The 19,112-nt window shown below is 41.1% G+C and overlaps 1 protein-coding gene across 1 annotated transcript in view; it reads right to left on the reverse strand.

Moving 5' to 3' along the window:
• The window catches only part of met (MET proto-oncogene, receptor tyrosine kinase), a 65,666-nt gene extending 49,190 nt beyond the window's left edge, over nucleotides 1-16,476 (reverse strand). Inside the window, 5 exon segments of the mRNA XM_035664537.1 lie at nucleotides 13,383-14,583; nucleotides 16,193-16,235; nucleotides 16,238-16,267; nucleotides 16,270-16,361; nucleotides 16,363-16,476. Of these exon segments, the coding sequence (XP_035520430.1) occupies nucleotides 13,383-14,583; nucleotides 16,193-16,235; nucleotides 16,238-16,267; nucleotides 16,270-16,361; nucleotides 16,363-16,451 (1,455 nt within the window). The 5' untranslated portion in view covers nucleotides 16,452-16,476.
• Between the last annotated feature and the right edge of the window lie 2,636 nt (nucleotides 16,477-19,112).

A 19,112-nucleotide genomic window follows, 5' to 3' on the forward strand; every position in this document is an offset into this window, starting at 1 on the left:
AATGTACCAGTATGAGTATGTTTTTGATCATTTGAGTGAACCCAAACTTTTAACTTGAGGGAGTTTACATTTAGATTAGATGGATGGTTTAGGTATTTGCAGTGCTTTTTATATACAGGAGTCCACAAGGAAAAAAAGGGCTGCAAGTATAATGTGGATGATTATGGACGTGAATACCCCCAAACACCCCGTCTTGATTCTTGCACTGTAGCTAAATGAGTAATGACACTGGGTAATTTTCAAGGTGCAAATGAGCGCCACTTCATGCTTTGCTTTTTCAGCCTGCATATTACTCACTCAGACCATTATTTTGAAGCATTAATGTCTTTCTGAGGTCAGATCAATCTCCAATCTGACAGCTAAGCGGAGCGATCAGTCGTATTTACTAAAGCAGCTGCCATTCCTACATGTGCTCTTAATTATAGAAACACACGAAAGTAAGGGGGGGGGGGGGGTGATTTAATGGTGAGGCTGCTTCAGAGAGTTAGCACCAGTGATTTACTCGCATGACTTTATTAGCATTAGCATTACCCACTCCCTTTGATTAGTACAGTCAGAGGGGGGTTTAAAAGTACAGCTGTTCTGCACAGCCATAAGAGTTTCACTAGAAATGTGAAAATGATTGGCACTTTTTTTCCCGAGGAGGACTACTTTTGATTTCAAGCGAGAATATGCACATAAGTTCTAAAAAGATACAAACTGACATTATTCAGAGTTGTCCAGCCAAATTTCTTTTTTCAGCAGAATTCCTGCTCCCTAGCAGTCTGGAATAATCAAATCCATCCACTGGTGCAGATACTTGGCAGGATCTTCACAGTGAAGATTTGACTGAAATGTCCAAAAAACAGCTCCTCAGGCCTCCTCACTACCATTTAAGCATACTGCCTTCATGATTATAAGTGGCTATCTCTGCTTCTCATTTTTTTTTTCATATCTGAGAGGCGATTTTCTATCTCGGAGTCAGACTGAACAGCATACATGAGGTAAGGCAGGAAAACAGCAGCTGGAGAGCTGCCACCCAACAGCAGCCGTTGAGGAGCAGCCAGATAACCTCAGGTTGTAAACAGCAGTGGCCTGCGCCTCAGCAGCAAGGCAGCTTATCAACCGAGGGTCAACATAAGGTCTGAACACACGGGCCTCCTCATCTCAGCATGGTCCTGGACAGGATGAGATCACTGGCACGCGTTGTGCTGGCAGAAACACTGTGTTCGTCCTTATAGTAGATCTCAGATCAGAGCCAGATGAAGAAAAATAAACAAATATGACTGCAGAGGGGCTGGTGAAGTTGGAGAGTGGGAATCTGAAGCAGCATGGAAGAAACTGTTCTTCACAGGGAATGAACTTTTTATTGCTCAGCTGCACGGCCTTTCATACTTGTCCCTTTTCACCAAGTGACACAGAAAAGCAAATGTAATATTCCAGCAGCTTTGCAGGGAAACCTATGAAGCTAAATATAATCGTGGAATCCCATGAAAACACAAACAGCCAAAACCTCATCAAAAAACTTCAGAAAACAGACGTGGTCTTTATAGAAGCAGATCTTTATGAAGTCGCCATAAAATATTTCACTGCATGTCGTGACAGCTTGCAGGTGGCAGCCATTTGTGTGCTTCAGAGTCTCTATACTGCATGACGAAGCACACAAAAGACAAATCAGCATTGCCTCTGTCCTCAGAGATCTGACCATGACTGCAACAATGCATCATTGTGCTACTTTTTCACACTTGTATAAAAAAGTTGGCATCTGGCTTTGCAGTGTTGCTCAACCTCCTTCTCACAAACTTTTACACACACATTGAAGATCTTCAGGGATCAGGCTCTGAATAATTTTGCTGCATCTGCTTGTGCTCACTTAGTGAGCCACGAGGCCTGAGGCCAGAATGTTTAATGCTCAAGAATGGAGAATCTGAGTATACAGACTTCATTATGAGAGCTCGGCTCCATATTTTACTTTGAAAAATGTGCAGGCTGTAAGGTGTGTGATACAACCTAACAATAACAATGGTTTGACCTGAAAGCAAACTGGTAATCACTTTTTCCCCCAAAACAATAAAAATAACAATTTAGTCAAGTTTGCACACCTAACAAAAACTAATTCTAAATTCCCAAAAAACTAAAAATAGTCAATAGCTGTTTTTGGAAAGCATTTCTGAAGTTATTTTCAAGACTTTCTTCTGGCTCCTTAAACCGACTCCAGCTGCTGACAAAAATCAGGCTTTTAACCGTAAAACACATCATTGAGTTCCGAGAAAAGCTACTCAGCACTCTCAGGTGTGAGCTTGCCTCTCTCCCGCAATATGATTCAAGCCAGGATCACGGATGAGGAGGATAAGATCAAAGCCTGCAGGAGACAATATGTGTCCCAGGGATTGACTTGATAGCTTCCCTGTTTGTGGTGCATTGTTTGGGAGGGCAGCAGGGTGATAAAAGCCATACAAGTGTGCGGACAGAGAGATGGGGAGGAGGGTTTCTTCGCTATTTGCCTCCATTACTTGAGCACACATTCAGGCACAATCCCTGGCTTGCATTGTGTGGGGATTATAGGTTGAATGGAATGGGGGGGGGTTGGATTAGTACGCATCTGAGGTGAGACTTTCCTCTGGAATGGCATGTTGTCTACTTCCATTTGGTTAAAAGATGTAGGTTAATGGTAAGAAGAGGGCTACAGGTTGCTGCAAATTCAGCAGATAGCCCTCAGTAAAAGAGACTTAAAGGGTCAGTTCACTTAGCTCTGGTGGCATCTGGCCATGCAGATTGTTTAGGAGGTATCCGTCTCTCTGATTTCAGCTAACCCTGACACAATGGCGGTGAATGAAATTTCACTTATCGTGCTGAGGGCATAGAAAAGGGCATTATATTTAGTGGAGAAAACTCAAAAGCAACGTGTTGGAACCACTTTCTTTCAAACATTTTTTTCAAAGCTAATCCTTCCTTCCTAACTTTTTTCAAAGCTGAGTTATAGTAGTTTGTGTTTCTTTGTGAATTGCGGCATTGAAAAAAAGGGATTGATAAGCTTGGAGGCAATACGATTCCGAGGGATCGGACAATTTGGATTCTGTTCTCAACTGGAACCAGTTACAGTGTCCTTGAGCAAGACACTGAACCCAAAATCGCTCCCGATTGCCAAGCCAGTCCCTTCTTTTCTCCTGTTCTTATTTTCCCTTTGAAGCACTTTAAATGCACTGCTTTGTTTCGAGATCCTATGTGATTACAACTGAATTAACATACATAACAGGATGAACTGTCCATGTTTCTTTGTGCTATCAATCAAGTCATCAACCAGACTGTGTACATAAACAATATACACATGGACCCTTTTATGCATTCCACAAGTGCTAAAACTTAAATATATGGAGATGAGGTAAGGCTTCATTTCTCTCTCCAGCGTCTGTGGCTGCAGGCCTGCTGGGACCATTTGCTGCTCCAGTGACCTTTTTGATTTCAAGTGCTTTAAAGACTCAGGCTAGACTCAGACCTTATGACAAAGTCTGAAGGATCCAGAGCCAAGGAAATGAGAACGATCGGGGGTCGTGGTGAGGTTGCTGCTCAGGACAGCAGCAGGAGAAAAGGAGATTGCTTTTGGCCCTTCATCGAGAGCACGGGGGCTGACAGATAAGCATCCACACGCCTCATTTCAGTAGAGAGCAGGATATCACCATGTGGTGAAATAGAAGAGTAGGAGGCATGCCACTGATTAGGAAATAGCTCGGGGCCTTGACTCATAAGCTCAGCGGAGCAAAGCTCCTCCATATTTGACACTAAACAAGTGTATCACAAATTGCTTCTGGCACTGCTGGCAAATGCCTTCCTGCTGGTAAGAAAAGCATTTAAGAAATCCAATCAGAGATGAATCTGTCAGCAGGGTAGTATTTGAGGAAAGTATCTAATTTGCAAGACGGTGTCAAAACAAAAAGATGACACGACTCGGCCACAATGATCACCAAGGCACTTTGTGTAATTGGCTGGAAAGTAAGTATTTTATCCATCAGCCAACCGCAGCAAAGGATACATTTCCAAATTTACCAGCTTAGTTTGAAAGCTTAATATAGAGTTGAGACTGATGATTTTTATTTGGACAAGATATTAATCAGATAGTATATAAATGGAAAAAAAATAATAAGCCATGGCCTAAATTTAATAGTATTTGGCTGATGGTGGCTGGTGGTAATTTCCCACCCTGCTTATTGGAAGACAGCTTGCAGGCACTGACGGTTTGCATATTTACTACTCTAGCTTTTATCTAGGGAACAAAGATAAGATGTGCATACAAAAGCCTATGCAAAAGGATTTACACACACTTCCAGCTTTCCAGCAAAACAAGAAACCAAACTCCTGGGCTAATTATTAACTCTGCAGATTCAAGACTGAACACTGACATTGAGTGAATGTGAAATCATGTAGAAAATTGTCCAGGAAATGCCTGCAGACATGAACAGGCTCACATTGACCTAATACTACTGACTTGAGTGTTGAAATGAAGTTTGTGCAATCCCTTGCATGACAGTTTTATCTTCTACTATCATATATAAGTATTACAAAGTATTATGAAATCTGACAATCTGTAAGGTGATCATTTTCAAAGAAATCAAAGAAAATTATTAATCCATTGTAACACAACAACTTGTCACAGTTGGCACAGCTTCAGGGTAAGGACATACAAGGGTAGGCTTTTGTATTATACGATTACATGTTTTTTTCTTCTGATCTGGTCTGTGCTGTGCAACAGGATATGGTGACCAAGACTCCCCTCACGTAGAGGGACCTGCCTGGACACGACTGCCAAGTGGTGCAATGGCTCACCTGAGGGTGGAGGGGCTGAGGGCACACAGCTGCCAGCTCTCACTGAAAACACATTGCTAAACGGCCAGTCAAAGTGTGTCGGGTCAGGGCACATAGACCGTTTTCCATGATGATATAACATACCATATAGCTTGCACCATCCTGAACACTGTTTTGCACTCACTGATATAGCTGATTATTGCACTGATTGTATTCTTATTTTTAACTTGTTTTCTGAACTTCTGAAATCCATCTTTTAGGGCTGCAACTAACAACAACTATTTTCATTATTATTATTTTTTTGGCCTTTTATTGCCTTTATTGATCGTGCCAGCCGAAGATAGACAGGAAAGGGGAGCAGAGAGAGAGGGGATGACACGCAGCAAAGAGCCGCAGGTCGGATTCGATTCATACACGGGTCGCCAGCTCTACCAACTGAGCTAACCGAGCGCCGAGTGTTTCATTATTAAATAATCAGTTGATTATTTTAGTTTGATTGAATTCATCAGATCACAATTTCCTAAAGCCCAAGCTGACATATTAAATATAGTAAAAGTTTACATTTTTTTAATAATTGAGCATCAAAATAGTTAATTTTCAGTCAGTGGGTTAATAATTAATCAGAATAGATTGTTTCGACTCCTGTTTTTATGGATGCTGTAGTTAGCTGATCTAACACTCCAAAACCTGCCTGAACCATCAGTTTGTGTATGTACCTGTGTGCACACGTGTACATGTGAAGGTCTGTATGAAAGTGTGTGTTATGAGATAGATGCAGGTCACTGACACACAGTAGATCGAATCTCATTACAAACACAGGCAGTCTTCCTTATCAAAACGGAGGTTTCAAAGGGGTAAAATGAGAAGGACAGGACAGGAGAAGAGGGTAGTATTATCATTCTTTGGTTGATTACTGTACGCTTTTGGAGACCCACCCGACGGTGGAGAGCACAGCTGGGTTCTGCACCCAGATTGGTGATAGCACGGACAGGCTCGGGCATGTTGGACACACGGTCTGTGACATCTGTGGTGAAAAACCTCAGAAAGGGCAGTGGTATATCTCTAGTATGCTAATTTTCATAATTTTATGTTGTTCATGTTCATCCTAGCTTAGGAAGGATTAGCTTAAGGTCTAAGGATAGAGGGTGTCATACAGATTGTAGCAACTTGAGGCAAATTTGTGATTCTGATATTGAGCTACATAAATAAAATTGCCTTGACTTCTTGTGTGGTATGACAAAGATAAACTCCTGCTGGTTCCAACAGGAAATCAGAGACTCTTACTCTATTATTTAAAAACAGACTTCTGTATACCAAGATTCATATTTCTTTTAAGTCTCAAATTGTTGGATCATTAAAGTTCATTTGTGACAAAGCTGTTTGTTCATCCTCTGAGCCACAGTGTTTATTTACTAAATATTGCAATTTCTTCATACTGTAAATCTACTTCTGTCTCTGCTGTACATGCAGTACCAATTGGATGTACAGTCTGTCCTGGAAGTGAAATGGAAAACTTAACCCACTGTAGCGAGTTGAAAAAAACTGTAGATTTGGTCATTTTCTGCCTGCCAATAGTCATAAATGTTTATATACTGTATTTTATCATGTGAGTTCAAACTGTCTTGTTTAGTAGTGCAAAATAAGCAAAGTAAAACTATTTACAAAACAACAAAATGCCAATAATAGATAAATAAATAAAACTTACATCTCATTATTCATTTTATTTGACTTTTCTGGGGTGTGATATATGCTTTGCAGCTTCTTAAAAAAAGAAGTTACTCCAGAATAGCATTTCTATATGATGGTAATGTAGCTGTTACAGTATGTATACCAGCTCCATTAAAGACTACTGTTCTGTACATCTGGTTCATGCAGAGAGTTCAAGCGAACAAATACCAGGTTTGTGATGGCATGAGCAGGCTCGGGCATGTGGGGCAAAAAAACAGCGATATTCACAGCAGAACCCATTGAATCAGCAGCATTACTGAGAGATTCACAGTATTAAGTCCAACTATTGTCAGGCTGCTGTGGGTCTCATCATCTGTCACTGGAAAACTACAAAGAACGCATGAAACTGACGATTGATTGATCAGTAATTACTGCTATTACAGAAGATGTAGCTCTTGCAGTCTGCAGTGTTTTAGCTGTAAGTCAACTGATGCAAACTTATACATGCCTGAGAAAGTAAATAATACATTTCATATGACAGTTTCATGTTGAAGCTCATCAGTAAATACAGTATAGATCAGAAGCAGATCGGTTGAGACAGACAGTTTGCTAAATCTTCCTACATATTTCCTATGTAATATTTTCTTGAAGTGATAACTTTATATTTGTAGTCCATTTAAGTCAGGTTGAATAATGTAAAACTACACAAAAAACCCAACCTAAATTGTAAAAAAAGGCAGCAATCTGAGGGAAAAGCTACAAGGACAGACAGACACGCAATGTGTACTATATATAAAGAGCGGACAGAAGTAGCAGTAGTAGAATTACATGATGAACACACATAATAACAAGTCAAAGTAAAAAAAGTAGACGTAATTCTCCACTAGACCTCCATCAAGCTGTGGCTTTTTATGGATTTAAAACATAACTACAGACTCCATAAGCTTTTTGTTGTTAGTTACATATGCATCATGTCATTAATGCCTTATAAAGTTTTATTGTCGACCTACAATAGGCAAAAACTCTGCTGCATGCTCATCTCTACATTCTTTTACTAGTTTCCTATGTGCAAATAAAATAAAATCCTATCTTATCAAGTGACCAAACAACTGACTGGCAAAGCCAAATATACCCTACAGTATCTTCGAAGTCATATAACTGGATATTTATTCTATTTCATAATCAGAAATTATTAGGAATTCCTGAACAGAATACCATAAAATCAGTGGGCCTCTGTGGATGCTTGTTGTTTTTTCAAGGCAGCATTTAAAGCTTGTTCATTAAAACCGACGGGCTAATTAAAATGACTGTCGGTCAAAAGCGTCTCCCAGCTGGAATTATATTACACACACTATAATCAATCAGGCCGAAGATTCAATTTAAAAGCAATCAGCATTTGGTGGGTTTTCTCGAATCAATAGTAATCTGATGATAATTTTGACCCGTGGTTGTTCGTTATTTTTAGTCTCAAATGTTCCTGCCCTCTCAATAGACTTATGGGAATGGGTGCCAGACATGTTGGGGCTGCTCCATGATGCACACTACATTACCCAGCAAAATGACCTTACATATCTTCTTTTAAAGCGATACTGTCAGGCAACAGCACATTCTGGGGGTCGGATCAAGCTTAAAGAGTGCTTCTGACATGAGAGGTGGGGAGCTACTGAAATACTTTGTCCAAGAAAGATTTGGTTAATCACATCAAATCTTAACTCGACTTGGGTGTACTTTTTGGCATACATGCTTGGAAAATAATAGTACCAGTATTGTGCACCAAGATTAGTGATTACTCATTTCCATGTCGCCTTAAACAAGATCTTTTTGAAAGGAACTACTGTTAAGTGCCTCTAGTTTTATAAAAACAGATCAAATTATATATATATATATATGTTAATAAATAATATAAAATATTCTAAACCTAGTAGGTACTAAGTAGCATAATTAAAAAGAATTGACTAAGAAACAATAATCAGTAGTTATACTAAGTGTTTCATGATGAGGAATGGTAATTATTCCTTCATGTCTTCATGTAACTGAGAGGAGCCTGAAGACAGAAACAGCACAGCAGAAACAATAATAACAGCAGATCTGCTTCATCACATAGACAGCCGAAAAGAGAGCCACTCATCATGACAACATTTATCATATCTTGCTTCCTTAACTGTAGTTAAGAGGTACGACTGAGCTGACAGCCACCACTTAAAAACTTCAAACATGGTCTTACACTGAGCTTTCAACCTCATCCAGATCTGTACTGGGAGTTTTCCGCCAGACACACAAAAAAAGACAAAAATAATCTCCTGCATGCTTATGTATGCATCCTCTGAGTGTTTTGTTCTTTTTATGAATTTATGGCCGTGCTTATCTCTCCCAAACCTCATGATAATAGAGTCTACCTGCCATATGCCACTGAATACAAGTCATAAATCTATTAAGCAGTGCTATGATTAGATCATCCAACTCCAGGCTTGGCGCACTAGCATCACATTGGCAGTTGTTCAATGGTCTTTTGTCGTTACAGCTTGTTTCTTAACCTGGGAGCTGAGGACATGAGGATTCAAGTAAGCAATAAAAGAGAAATTAGAAAACAGCTTTCCAGTTGAGATAAAAGCTCTTTTGGCTGCAGCGGTTCAGCACTTGACCTGCTGAGTTTGTGAGGTTCAAACTCAAACACATTTTAAAACAGCTGATTTTTGTGCCATTTGACTTTGCTGAGTCCTGCAGAGAAAAAAAGTCATTGTTCTGGTTTTGAGTGCATGTGTGTTTGAGTTGGGGGCAGTTAAAAGTTATCACTGAGTGAGGACAGTACTACAGCTGCGATAGAATGAAGTCAGAATAATTTCAACTTTTAAAGCCATATTGTTTGCAGACATATCAAAACTACGCAGAGTTAGAAGCAGAAGGATTCTATGATAATTATACAGCACAGAGATGCCCCTGTACCTCTTGCAAAACTGATGTCATGCCTGACATCGACCCAGTAATCAAGTGAGTCAGGAGGAAAGAATGTCTAATAATGCAATAGTACACTCGGAGTGATGAAAACAACAGTTTTCATACCTAAAGTCACTGTCGAGAGGTGGAAACATACAATTACTGTTTGGGGTTTCAAAAAGGAAAGGTTTTCTTAGTGTTGTCACTTGATACAATACAACTTTTGTAAAAGAGTTTGCAGATTTTGAGGTGAGGCATGAACAGTTTGATTTGTAACAGGATGGGATTTTTGCTTTGATCTTGTGCACAGTAGCTCAACAGGATCTTTGAGTGATCAGTTTACGGCTGAGGACTGCTTCTGAGTTTTGCACAAAATGTGTTCACCGTTAAGCATTAAGTAAACTTTTCACATATGTTCACCAAAGATGCTAGGAGCCAGAAGATCTGTCAACCAGACATGTTGAACTGTTTTCAACTTTTGTCTACATTGCACTCCGTGACAAAAAAGCGTCAAAATCACAGCACTCCAGCTGCCCCACCAGAATCACTTTGAAATTTGTTGAGTTCAGGTGTCTCCTGAGTTGTGTCGCTGTATGGATAGGCTCTTACTTGTACCACAGAATTTTGTAAATCATAAAGACTTGTGATCGTATCAAGATACGATGCTTCAGAGATCATACTAAAGGATCACCCATGAAAACCCTGTTCCAGCTAAAAAGACTCTTTAGTGTTACTGATGTGACTTCCACTTTCTCACAGGTGCTGGTAACAGGTGGGAGTCGAGGGGAGTGGGGAAGAGGCCTCGCCAGCGTGGCCGGCTGCCACAGCGGGTCAGGGGATCATCTTCCGCCCAGCTGCTGATGCCCTGTTATCCCCGAGCCATTCATCACGGCTCGCTGAGAGTCAGATATGTGCTGCCCCCAAACCCTCCAGCTCCCAGCATTCCTCACTTTCCCCTGTGGATCTCCACCACTGATAGCTGTCAGGGCTGTGCTGATCTACCCAGACACCTACCCACCATGAATTTGCATGCATTTGTTAAGCTGGTGTGAATCTGTTTTAAGTACTTAACAACATGTCACTCTTAATGTCTGTCTGTCTGCAGCTTGTGTCTTTAAAATCACAGAGCAGAACTCATTTACAACAAATCATGCATCCTTTACACTTTTGCCAACCATTTTGCAAGGCATTTTATACAGTTCTAGATTTTGTTTGTCTTTCCACGCAACCACTGGTTTCCATAATTTTTTAGAACAGGATGAAAATCAGTTAGTTGACTCTTGAAACCTGTTTGATTTGTGTAATCCATAACTGTGGACATCAAGTCAGCAGGTACTTTATATGTTTAAGTGCAGATTAATTTTAAGAGTCGCCTTTTTCTCCTGCTACCTTGTAACAATAATGTAAGTTAAAGGGACCATCGTGACCACCAGTAGCACTATTAAGCAATATTGTTTTGCACAGATCCCTATTTATTTCATATCTGCTTCTCTAGGAACATTCACAAGTACCCACATGAGCAGACGGTTAATGCTATTCCACGTAAGGACAGTTGGTGGAGGTAACTCGCCAAGAAAGATGCACCAGAAAAAGAATGGGGAAGACTACTAACCGATACAAACGTGGATACAGTATAAAAAATGCAGGTTTATTTAGTGAGCTTAATATTCCAAAATCTGGCTTTGCAAATGTTTTATGAGTAAGGAAATGAATTCAGCACATGTGGCTTGGGCTTTGAGGATACGCGCAATGGTGATTAAGACTGAATGTAAATATAAATGTATTTCTAAGAGGTAAAAAGAAAAGCTATTTTTCATTCACGTTTTTCATGCTTTATACCCTTCAAAAATAAATGGAAACCAATGGATGTCTTGAACATTACAAGATGAACTGAAATGTATAACAAAGAGCAGCCTTGTGTTCAAAATGAGACGACTCAAGGTTGTTTCTACCCACAATGTGCCGCCAAGCAACAACAGCAATAAATGCTCCTACTATGAAGGCACATGCAGTGATGTTCAAACTAGTTCACAATGCAAAAAATAGCGTGCATGGAAACATACACACACCCAATGTTTTGACAGAAGTTTTCTTCAGAAGCGTGTTGGGTGTTTGCACACGATTCACGCATTACTCTTGTATGTGCTTGCCTTTTTTAAGATATATTCAGTGTATAATATATCCAGGAGACTAAGGTAATCTACTGCCTGACTGGAGATATACAGTGCTGACTGATGCTAAGGTTAAGTAAAGATGAAGTCAGAAAGGCGGCACTGCTAGTACACATATTGACAGACCCTTTGGCAGGATGACCGGCAGTTAACTTCATGTCATTATTGATCAGATGATTCAACCGATTGATTGAGTCAATGGTGATGGATTGGAGGTGAGTAAGTACAGGCAAGGCAACAACTGGCTTGTAGCAGCATGTGGAAGGGGGGGTTACTTCAGTACAATTCCTCTGAATTAAAGCAATGACTAAGAGGTACAGTGCTGATTTCCAGCTTTGATTTGAGGGTGATTTCATCCAGCTGACCACTGAAGGAACTGTAGCCCTATTTAAACATGTTTAAGGGGCCAGAATGTATAGGATAAACTAAAATAATTGTCGGAAGTCTCCAACCCATCTTCCCTGGTGAGGCTCTACCAGGACTGTAGTTAAATCATCTTCACTTTTTACATGTTTAACTAACTTGTCATCATGATCAGTTGGATTGAGGTCAGGTGACTGACCCACCCAGTTAAGACGTTTCCACTGTCTGTATGTTTAGGATCATTGTCCTGATTCTTGGCTAAAAGTCCCACACTTGTCACCAAATATGGATGTAAACAGCCTCAAATTAAAGCTGAGAGTCTACTCTTTAACCTTGTAGTCATTGTTTTATTTCAAAGCCAATGTGCTGCAGTACAGAGCCAAAGCAGTGAAAAATGTGCCACTTTCCGGTAATCAATTCATAAACATAACGGAGAATGTAAAACAGGCATTTAAGAATTTTGGTATTTGTTTCATATGTACAGTACCTATGGTGCAGACTCGTATGCATGCTCTTAACCGGAAGGGTCAGAGGTCAGGAGGACAAGTCAGGAGCAGGTCATGCTTCAGTGTCTTGCTCAAGGACACTTGAACACAATGACACAAGGACATAGATCCAGTAGACACACTGGCTGCCTAAACCTTAGACCACCCAGTTACTAAGACAGTCTCTCCAACCAATAAGCCAACCAGCCTGCAATGAATAAACAGCCAAAGGCTATAACTCTTATAGATAAAAACCAACCCCTGCATGTACAACAGATGACTGATAGAGGCTTATTTTATCCGTCTAAAAGACATTGTAAGACAATATAATGATACTCAAACTTGGTTGCTGATCTGTAGAGACATTTGTATTTGAGCATTTTGTATTTTGTATTCAATCAATCACTCATCAGCTTCATAAACATATATGACTTGGAAACCTATACAGACTATGTCAAATCCATTGTAAATAAATACAAAATTTGACCTGCTGAGTTTGTACAGTCTATACACTTAATTATTAAGGTCTCTGTGAAGTAAGAAAAAGTGTCAAAATGTAGCCGCCAGAATAGACTCACAAGCTCTCACTGTTAATAGAAACTGAGGACTTGCTAAAACTGGCAAACAATGAGAGAGTTTATGAACCAATTCAAAATCTTTAGGTCGGTGACATGGTAGTGACACAAGTCATGTGCTTGTAAACAGTGTCATACCATATAACATTGCTCTGTGTAGAAACCAATCTAGGTTATTTTTTTAAGAATTTGGTTATTTTTGCTAAAGAATTGGTGAAAATCTATAAAAACTGGAGCAGGAAGGAAACAACAAATGTCTTCTTTCCATCTTTCCAAACTAAAGGTTAAAAATTCAGTGCACCTTTTTGACAGTTGAGAAAAGAGCAGAATTTGCATTTCCCTACAAAAAGCACAAATACAGGTGAAGTTCCCCTCCACAGTCAGCCCAGCCCCCTCCCAGCTCTTACCACATTGTAGCAGGACTTCTTGTCTGATCCAGTGAAGTGATAAGGGTCTACTGTGTTGCACTTCTGCATGTACAGCTTGAACAGGTTGTTGATGTGTTTCAGGGACATGACGCAGACGGCTGAGTAAGGGGTCGGCTCCGGAGAGTTCGGCTTTCCCCGGGCAAAGGCAGCGAACAGCACGTCATCACCTGCTTCTACCTTCAGATGCTTCTGAAGTTCAATGTCATTGCCCACCTTGGTGACATGGGCTGCCTGGATGATGTTGAATACCTTTACATCTTCCGTGGAGCGTCGTCGCCTTTTATCTGTGCTGATGCATTCAAGGGGCATCTCCACATAACGACGGATCACAAGGTCTGAGGAGCACATACGGACTATGCGGGTGTGGTAGGCCTGGGAGTCCCTGTTCACCTGCTGCACTGTAAGGAAGTAGGTGAAGGGTCCACTGTGGAAGGAGTAAACGTAGCGCAGGTAGTAGTTTCCACGTAGAGGTGGAATCAGGTCCATGTATGAGTGGTTGGAGAAGAAAGTGAAGCCGTTTTGGCTCGTCTTCATCTTCCGCAGAGAAATGGTATGGGGGTGTGTTGAAGTGCCCGTTATGTTTTCTCTACCTGGGATCTCAGAGTTCCCAACAAAAAACTTGATGACGTTGCTCTCCACATTGAGCACCTGAGAGCCTGAAGGGCTGACCACGACATCTGAGTCTCTGGGTTGGCCCTTGCCTTGCATTACCTTGTCGGCGAAGCAGTAGACCTGCTCGTCAACAGTTTTTGGGCTAATATCATCATCCAGGACATGACGGCGGCAAACACCATTGTCTGCCGAGCCACAGCTGTACAAACCCTTGTCGTAAATGTTCTCCACCACCAAGGCAATGTTGTGGTTGTCCACTCTTCCACCGCCAGTTGAGCCAGTCAGTTTCTGTCCACAAGTCTGGTTGGAAAACAGCGGCCCTGTGTGGTACTCCGACAACTTCGTGAGGTTCGGGGCCAGGGCATAGATTCTGTTTACAGCCCCGACGTAGATAATTCCATCTAGTGTGACCATGTTCTGGATGGGAAAGTCTGCAGTGAACGTTGGGAGATTGTAGGTGACTGAGAGGTTGAGTTTGTTGGTCCCGGGTGATTTATCACACTGGCACTGCGCACTGGGGCACAAGGCCCACAGCAGCATGACGGCATGAAGCAAGTGGAGATTCATCCTGTTCCAAAAATAAGAGACATGACAAATGAGTTAGTGAAACATCCCTGCTAGAACACAAAGAACTCAAAACATTCATCATAGATATCTTTGAATAGGTGGCCTAAATTATCTGGAGTGTGACTGTGTGGAGAAAAAAAGCGCAATCTGTGCTGAATAGGGACCACTGAGGGGAAACAAGAGAGACATCAAGATCCCTTTTTATACTCATAAATAGAACTGTGTCAGCGTATAAAACCAGGATTTACTCACTTCACCACAAGCAGTGAAACCATTCATACTGATGTGACTAGAGTCTTTATGGTGACACAAAGCTTTAATATCAGCCTCCTAATCACCCATGCTTGTACTTTTGACTCCTCTGACCATAGACAAGCCAGCAGTGAGACCTGGGTGAGCACTTCTGCAGCGTGCAGCTCTGTTCCCAAGTGACCACAGCGAGAGTCAAGGCAGTGAATCACCCATAGAGCAGCCCGCATATTGCAGGGCAATGCAACCACAGGCCTAAGTTTAGACAGCAAGGGCCCATGGGAGCTGAGATAAACTCAATTAAAACAAAAGAGGCTGGAGGGAGAAGGCAAGGGGGACCATCCTGCAAAATGATAAATAACCCCAGCAACTAAATGGTAGTCCACTGGGAGATGCTTTTAGTGGAGGGAGGGAGGGGGAGGGAGGGATGGAGGGTGAGCAACACCAGAGAATTTGCAAAATGTGCATTTGCATGCTCCCTATATGGATGTGGTTTTAACACGATCTCCAGATGTAAACCAAAACATGGCAATGGCATTCAGCACAGTAGGTTTGGTTTTACATTCATGCCCACAAAGACACATAAACTCACTGAGATTCCCTGTGTGCATATTTTGACTAATTTATGACTGATGTCTCACTGTTAGCAGTTCATTTGTTTTTTTAGATCAAATCTGAGAGAGAAAGCTCAGTTTTCCATGTTGTCACAGTGTTTCAGGGAGAGGATTTACAGACAGACAGACCAAACAGGTGCTTGTAGGCAAACACCTAGGAAAAGGTTATAGCAGAAAATAATATAATATATTACATCAATAAGACATAATATGTAAGTGAGTATAACAATATAGTATCAAATAAAGATAAAAAGGAGTATAAATTTAGATCCCAAAACACTGATTCTGTTATAGAATTTACACAGTATTAGAGTCAGGTTGCTCTTATTAAGGACGTGGTGAGATGATCATCTTGTTTTGCTCTAAAATTCTGAGTAATAGTGGACACATTATTGCGCACCTGCACCAAACACTATAAATATACAGCCTCGTAGCACGATTGTTTTTTTCAAAGGACAAAAGGCGGTGGGAAACAGTGAAAATGTTTTCATTTTGAGAGGAAAGTGACTCATGGCGAAAGGTCTCAGAAAACACAAATGGGAAGTTGGTGAAATTGTGTTAGGAGCCAGAAAAAACATTTCAAAACGCAGGCTGTGATATCCAAAAGAGGAGAGGAGGGTTAGGAGTTTCAGGGTCAGGGTCTCTGTGTTTTTACGCTTGAAAATCCAGTTTGAGTGAAAGGGGGGAAAAAGAGCAGAGCCAAGAAACTGGGAGAATATTAACAATAAATAATAATAATAAACTCACCTGTTTGCGTGCAACAGTGCTGTAGGTTCCTTTGATTCAAATCATATTCCACTGGTGTCTCCAAGAGCGGGACTTACTGACTTTTTCATCAACTCCAAACTGATCGCTGTGGATTGTCTCTTCGCTTCTCCGTGAAAGAAAAAACTCCCAGAAGAAAAAACTTACTTCTCAGTCTGGCTTTGCCGGTTTCCCGGTAGTCACACTCTAGTCCGTGGCTCTCCAGCTGAAACCTTTGAGACTCAGCACTGTGTGACCGCATCCAGCAGATGCACGCTGCTGCCGACGTTCTCACATCAGCTCCTCTCGTGGCGCGCGAAGCTCCGCCTCTTTCTCTCCAAACTCCGTGACGCGCTCAGGTGCCGCTGCGGCTCCTCGGTCTGTGGAGCTCAGGTGAGACAGGCACGCAGGTAGGACAGCGGAGATGGAAAACTGAGCAGACAGTAAATTATGAGCTCTAGTTAGTGATTGTTATGTGACACCAAACCACCAATTACAACAAAATCTGTTGGAAGAAGCCCCATTTTATGTGGGGGTTTTGAATGTATTATTTAATTCATTCTTTTTTTTATTTTTTTATTGCATGTTTGCACCGGGGGTCCGAGAGGACTGAAATTTCATTTGTGCTGTATGTCGTGCCATGTATAGCACATGACTTGACTTGACTTATGTATAATGACCTGCATTTATTCTCTCTCTCTTTTTAGTTTGATGTCATCTTTTATGAACTAAAGCAGTACATATTTGGTGTAAATTCCCTACTACCTAACATAAAACAACTGGATTCAGAGGGATTTATCCACCAGATCCAATTATTTTCCAAACAGGCTCTGAAGAAGTTGAAAAAGAAACCAGTAATAAAACATATTTTCCAGCACAACATAGCTTACTAATGTGCCCCTTGGCTGACTATTATTACTCCAAATGTTAAATATTAAACAAAACCCACAGAAAAGGTCACATAGGCTACATGAAGTGAGTTTTTTCTTTCTTCTCCAACTTCCACCTGACTCTCCTCCAGCCCCCTTGTGAGTCAGACTACTGGTTGTCATGTTAAAACAGCTCACTCAGCCATAAATAATGAGCTAAGTTATAAAGGCTAAACCAACTGTGTGTGTCTCAGCCATGAATCACCGTGGCCAGCACAAAAAAAATCCTTTGTCCCCCTTCCTGAATGGAGGGCAGTTGGAATGAAGACTGGAAACCCTGATAACAGAGTGTGGATGGAGAATTAATAGGTACAGAGCGGCTGAGGAGCTGCACAGCGGCTGTTTGCACTCACTTTCTGACAGACACAGTGACATGTGAGGATTTAATGAGACAGACAGTCATTGAATGAGTGTGCTCAAGTGGGGAGACGAGTGATGGAATCTGTGACTTCACTGGGATGTAATAAGCGTTTCTTTGAGCTAAAGTGTCACAGAGTAACAGTTTCATCTCCTCATTTTCAAAAAAAATAAAAAGGCTCAGCTGGTTTTAGATGTCTGCTACATTCATTCTTAGAAACCGATCATCTTTGACTTTACTAGATACATCTTCTGGACAAACCCTCCTTCCTCCTCTCAACTCCCTGATTTCCCGGAGGACAACGCTGCCACTTCTGACATCACACCAGTGAGCTCTTAAACTGTCACTGTACATTATCTACCTTTATTTCAACTCAAAGGATCATTGAAGAGAAATCTACAGTTGCAATTGTGTTGAGTGAGAAAAAAGACAATAATATCAACAGCATAACGATGAATAGAGAATACAGTTTGATATAAAAAGTGAAACTCTTGAGTTAACAAACCAGAAAGTTCCTAACCAGGCTTTGTCCTAAGGTAACAAATCCACCCACTAACTCTCTAATTGACACAAATTTAATTTGTTTAATCTTTATAGCCACATTTTCCAAGACTGGCAGGAAACCCCTGCTGTATCTCTCTTTTACCTTAGCACTTATTTGAATTTAATCTGATTGGGAGCAACAACTAAATGCTCCAAATGTAATTCAATTCAAGTATGTTCTTGCATAGAAAAGTACCCTAATAATAGCGCATTGTGTGAAGCTCAATCTCCTTTTTCTTCTTACTGATGAGCCAGAAGTTTCACAACATACTTCTTCACTCTTATCCTGTGTTTGTTAGAAGACCTGTGTTTTGCTTTACCTCAGGGCATTTCTGACACAGTTGCCAAGGGGTGTGTCTGACATAGGGCTGACTATATACCCGAGGGGTGTGTCTGTGTGGCTCCTGTGGTGGTAAACTCAATTTTGGCCTGGGGCCTTGCCTTGGCGGGGAGCAGAGGAGCAAGAAGAAGGGAAAAAAAAGTTGGTTTGATGGTGAACCTCACACTGCTGGCATGCAGAACGTGGAAACCCCAATGTATGACGCGTGCTGCAGGAATGATCTCCATCTTGCAAACACGGCACCTGCAACACAACAACTATGCACTTCCTATTTTCTTTGTAGGTTTTGGTCAAGGCTACACAGTAGCTGAGATAAAAATATCAAATAGAAGATTTGACTGTGTAGTTTGTAAGAGTGTGAAGTGAACCATTAAAGGGTGAATAACAACAAAACAAAGCAAAACAGGGACACTGTTACTGGAAATTAATTTTGCTGTTGAATTTTTAAATGGATGAATTGGAAGACTGGCCATGAAGGCTGGTATAACAGTAGATTGATGCCCACAGTTTTGGAATGAGATGTACAAAAATCACATATGGGTGTTCGCTGTACACACACTGGCCATATAGTGTATATCTCCAAACCTATTCAAGTAAAACTTCTGCATGACTTATTACCTTAAACTATCTGCAGGATTTAAAACCATTTGAGGTGGGTGAGAAAATACTTTTGTTTTTCTTGTCATTTGGGAGGACTGACCCGTTAAGTCCTACCACAACAGCAGGCAACTGACCTATTATGGCGCCATCTGG

This window comes from Morone saxatilis, unplaced genomic scaffold, assembly GCF_004916995.1.
Source record: "Morone saxatilis isolate NCDOM2014 unplaced genomic scaffold, NCSU_SB_2.0 Contig2, whole genome shotgun sequence".
NCBI lineage: Eukaryota > Metazoa > Chordata > Actinopteri > Moronidae > Morone > Morone saxatilis.